Source organism: Macadamia integrifolia, unplaced genomic scaffold, assembly GCF_013358625.1.
Source record: "Macadamia integrifolia cultivar HAES 741 unplaced genomic scaffold, SCU_Mint_v3 scaffold852, whole genome shotgun sequence".
Taxonomy (NCBI): Eukaryota; Viridiplantae; Streptophyta; class Magnoliopsida; order Proteales; family Proteaceae; genus Macadamia; species Macadamia integrifolia.
The window spans coordinates 192,493-196,819 of record NW_024870557.1 but is presented as its reverse complement, the minus strand read 5'-3'; the positions used below and the strand labels follow the sequence as shown (position 1 = coordinate 196,819).

Genomic DNA, 4,327 nt, shown 5'->3' with positions numbered 1-4,327 from the left:
AATCAATACACACTAAACATATCCTCTAATCAAGCCATAATAAGAATGTTTGATCCTTTCTTTCCAAGTGTTTTGGTTTTATTCTAGTAAGACTTCTACTTGTTAGTATATGGACACCTTTATTTGTTATCAACTTATTTGGGCAAGAGATCGCTATCTGGTCGTATAGGCATGGGCCAATGAGATTCATAATTTCATATGGGAGGAGAGGGGGGGGGGCAGAAATTATGCAGACTCTTGTGCGAACCACGTGACTAGGTAGCCTTTTTTTTTTTTTTTTTTGTGAGTTAAGAGTGAAATCTCTTGGACTTATATTCAGTTATACCATGACAAAAACAGATGCATAAAGAGCCGTTTATAGAAGAAAGAAGGCAGTTTCCAGGTTTATTCTCTCAGGAAGACAAGTTTTTTATTAAGATTCAACCAAAAGGTTGATACTTCCTTTCGGTTAAAGAATAGGCCAGAAGGGCCATCATCAGGCAACAAAGCCAACATTACAGGACCTTCCGCACCTTCTTCAACAGTTGAGTACCCAGTGTTGTAGTTAATATCAGTTTTCACATAGCCGGGCATTACGCAATTTATGCAAAACTTGGGCAACTTCTTTTCTAGAATCCTTGTGTAAGCATTCATAGCTGCTTTGGACATTACGTAGACAGACAAGCCCTGAGTTTCTAATAAACCATCCTTGAAATCCTTCTGAAACTTCTTCAAAACCTCATCCACAATTTCTTCTGTGAGACCATCTATGTCATTCAGCACTTCTTTAGCCCAGGCATCATCTACATACTGCAACAAACCAATTCCAAAAGAGAATAAGAATAAGACATAAAACTAAGTATAGGAAAGAGAGTTAATGCTCAAATGTCAAAATGTAATTGTGCAGCTGACCCCAAATTGTTGAGACCCTGCCAAAATAGTTATGTTCATTCTCTAAACTGCAAGAGGGATCAATGCTCAAACATTTTGTAGTTTAGAAGGTAAACAGGTTCAAGAATTAGATTAGAATCAGCCATAAGTAAATCTTAATCTGGATGGGTATAAATAAGTTTTCCAATCATTGGGTCAGTCAATGAAATGTGAATAGTATCTTCCAAATTTATAGTGGTCAAGGCTCAACCTCATGGTTGCAAAGGGATTGGCTAAATCAAGGTAAGACACATGCTGATTTAGACTAAATACCAAACAGGTAGTTATCAGAAGTGGAAACACTAATTTAACACAAATAGATTTCTACCAACTAATCAAGTTGACAACCTCAATGCCTTATCATTTACACCAAAGCAGAAAAAGGGTTGCTACTCTGCACAAAATAGAAAAGGTTTGCTACCCTACATACTTATGAGTGCCATGTGGAAAAATGATGTGGCATTTTCTACCGTTGAATATGTAGAAGATACTGCATAGACGACATGTCAAATGTCAAACTCAAATTCAATGAACTATATGTAGAAAATACTCGTTAGGCCACCAGTGAAATGTATGGTTATGTAATACAAAGCATATACTAAAGCTTTAGCATAGTTTGTGCTATAAATGTTTTTCCTACAAAATTAGAATAAAACTTGCTTTAGATCCCTTAAACTTGCTATATAGACTTGTGACTATGTGACAAAGTAGTAATGCTAATTTAGGATCTCTATAAGATGATATTTTATTGCCAAGTGTCCATATATTCTTTAATGTCTTACTTATTTTCATGTTTTCTACATAGAGCTGTCCTTGCTTGTAGTAATTTTGATTTAAACATAGAGGGAGAATGACTTGCACAATAAGGTTATGTGCAGGTAGGCTTTACGTGTCTCTCTCTACCTCCCTAGCTTATATTCTATTGCACTTTGCTTGTAGAATCCCTGTACTGCTAAGTATGCTACGTGGTTGGATCCCAAAGTGATCCTAGCAAGATTTCCTTACATGAGTCCAACTCTATTTCACAAATAAAGATAATTACTTACAAGGACACCTAAAATCAGATATAATATGTAAAACCCGAAATTTAATAATATCATTATAATTTAGTCCATCCATTTTACAATATGCATAACAAACATACATGCATGAATTAATTGATGTCCTAACCCTAGTATGTCAGAATTTTGTATATAGAGAATCTTAATCACTAATTAACATAAAATAGTTTAAAAAATATTTGAAAGTCTAACTATTAATAAATAATAATATTTAAATTCTTTTGAAAAAAATTTACAAAGTATACCACCGATCTCGGAATTTCTGTCCAATCTTGATCAAATTTCTATCGTTTGATATTCTCCCAATAAGTAAGGGAAGTGACTTCATTGATAGGTAAGTATCATAGAGCTAATGCATTACATATTTATATATATATATATATATATAGCCCAGAAGACATCAACTACAATGATAAGAACTAGTCGGTGACAACTTAACTGTAACCCATTCAAAATTCTAAAGGAATTGAATCCGATGTACACACATATATGCACTCACACTTGTGATTGAAATTTCCATTTGCAAGAACACACAATATGACAACCATCTTAATAGAATGTGCACTTCTATTCTCAGTTGTGAACAGTTTAGTGTGTAAACCTAAGGAGAACAACTGCCTAAAAAAATAGTAAAATAATTATCATTAAAAAATGAGAAGTATTTAAATCTGAATTTGATGGACACATAATCCCAACAGATATGCTTTGGGGCCTATTTATATTCAAAATTTCAGTCACATCTAACCTGAGACATGGCAGAGAATGTGTGGAGAGTAGACAATTCACTCTTGCAGAGATCAGATCCCCCCCACCCCCAAGAAAAAAAAATAATAATTAATAATAATAATGCCAGGTTTCAGACTATGTACCTGTAGCCTCCCCAAGCCAGAAGAGACGTTTACAATTCTGGGAGCATCAGATAGCTGAAGGAGTGGAAGAGGTGCTTCAGTCACTCTTTTGGCTCCATAGTAGTTTGCTTGTAGACATTCTTCTACCGACTCGTTAGTGTGCTTTGCTAGTTCCTGGTAGTTTGACCACTTTGCCTCTGGCTGTATCAGTAATAGAAGCTCAGATATCTCAAAACACGTAACTCTTTCTCAAAACACAGGATTCTTTCCCAACTTCTAAATTTGAAACGGATGAAATGGCAGTGCAAAGACTTCCAGTTACTGTCACCAGTGCCTTCTCAGCGTCATCATCTAAACTGACTCCAGAAATCCCAGCATTATTTACCTGCAATTAATGAGTTTCAACTTAAATACCGTTAAGCAATTTCATCAAAATTCAATATCAGAAATTTCAAAAAAGGGGCTATGATGAAATTCAGTAATAAAGCCAAATCAACCAGATTGGGCTGATGGATGATTTGGCTGATGGACTCTTCCACGTAAATCAGTCTATCAATCAATACCATCAAGATTTTTGTCTCAGGAATTTCTACAAACAGGTTCTGATCAAATTCAGTAATGAAGCTAAATTAACCAGATTGGGCTGATGTGGTCTTACAATTTAAATCAGTCTATCAATATAATAAAGATTTTTATATCAGGAATTTCTCCAAACAGGATCTGATAAAATTCAGTCATGAAGAAAAATACCAAGATATCAAGCTTTTGGAACTGGGTTTTGATGAAATCAGCAAGACTAGCAATACTTGCAGAGTCTAATACATCAAGCTGATGAAAACGCACATCAGACAGGCCCGAGCCTCTGAGCTTCTCAACTGCTTCGACTCCTCTCTTCTCATCTCTGGCAGTCAAGACCACTGCTACGCCATTAGAGGCTAACTGTCGACATATTTCCAATCCGATCCCTTTGTTTGCGCCTGTAACGACTGCAAATCTACAACAAAACAGAGCATCTTTAGATCAACTTATTGAAATATCAAAGGAGTCCAACTTTTCATCCAAAAAAAAGGGGTCTAACTAGAAATCCATTAAACTGAGCCGAAATTACTTCTTCGTAGCGGTCTCTGACATTTTGGATAATGAGTAACTGATTGAGGTGGTAAGAAAAATTCTAAATCTAGCTAATTATTCGATGCACCAATTTACTTTGGCTGAGAAGTCCTTAAAGTAAATGGCAAATGAATCTGTGGTCAACGATTCTAGACACACATGAAGAATGCTGGAAATTTTAAGACAATATGATTCAGAAATTGGAACTTATACTGAAAATACGCCAGCGATGACGTAAAACATGATTCAGGAATTGGGTTCTATTGGTGGTGTGGTTTTAAAATATCTGAATCTTCTTTTCACCAAAAAAAAAAATAAATAAATAAAAATCTGAATCAGAAAGGCTGAATACGTCACACTGAAGAGCTCTCTTAAGTCTTAACAGATAGTAATTCAAAG

The 4,327-nt window shown here is 35.2% G+C and overlaps 1 protein-coding gene across 1 annotated transcript; it reads right to left on the bottom strand.

Annotated features, from left to right (window-relative positions):
* Nucleotides 1–340: 340 nt before the first annotated feature.
* Nucleotides 341–3,958, bottom strand: LOC122070193 ((+)-neomenthol dehydrogenase-like). The gene is made up of 6 exons (XM_042634316.1): nucleotides 3,927–3,958; nucleotides 3,569–3,812; nucleotides 3,131–3,203; nucleotides 3,075–3,091; nucleotides 2,840–3,007; nucleotides 341–789 (listed from the first exon to the last, which is right to left on the bottom strand). The coding sequence occupies exons 1-6, from the start codon at nucleotides 3,947–3,949 to the stop codon at nucleotides 385–387; spliced, it is 930 nt and encodes a 309-aa protein (XP_042490250.1). The 5' UTR covers nucleotides 3,950–3,958; the 3' UTR covers nucleotides 341–384.
* Nucleotides 3,959–4,327: the final 369 nt, after the last annotated feature.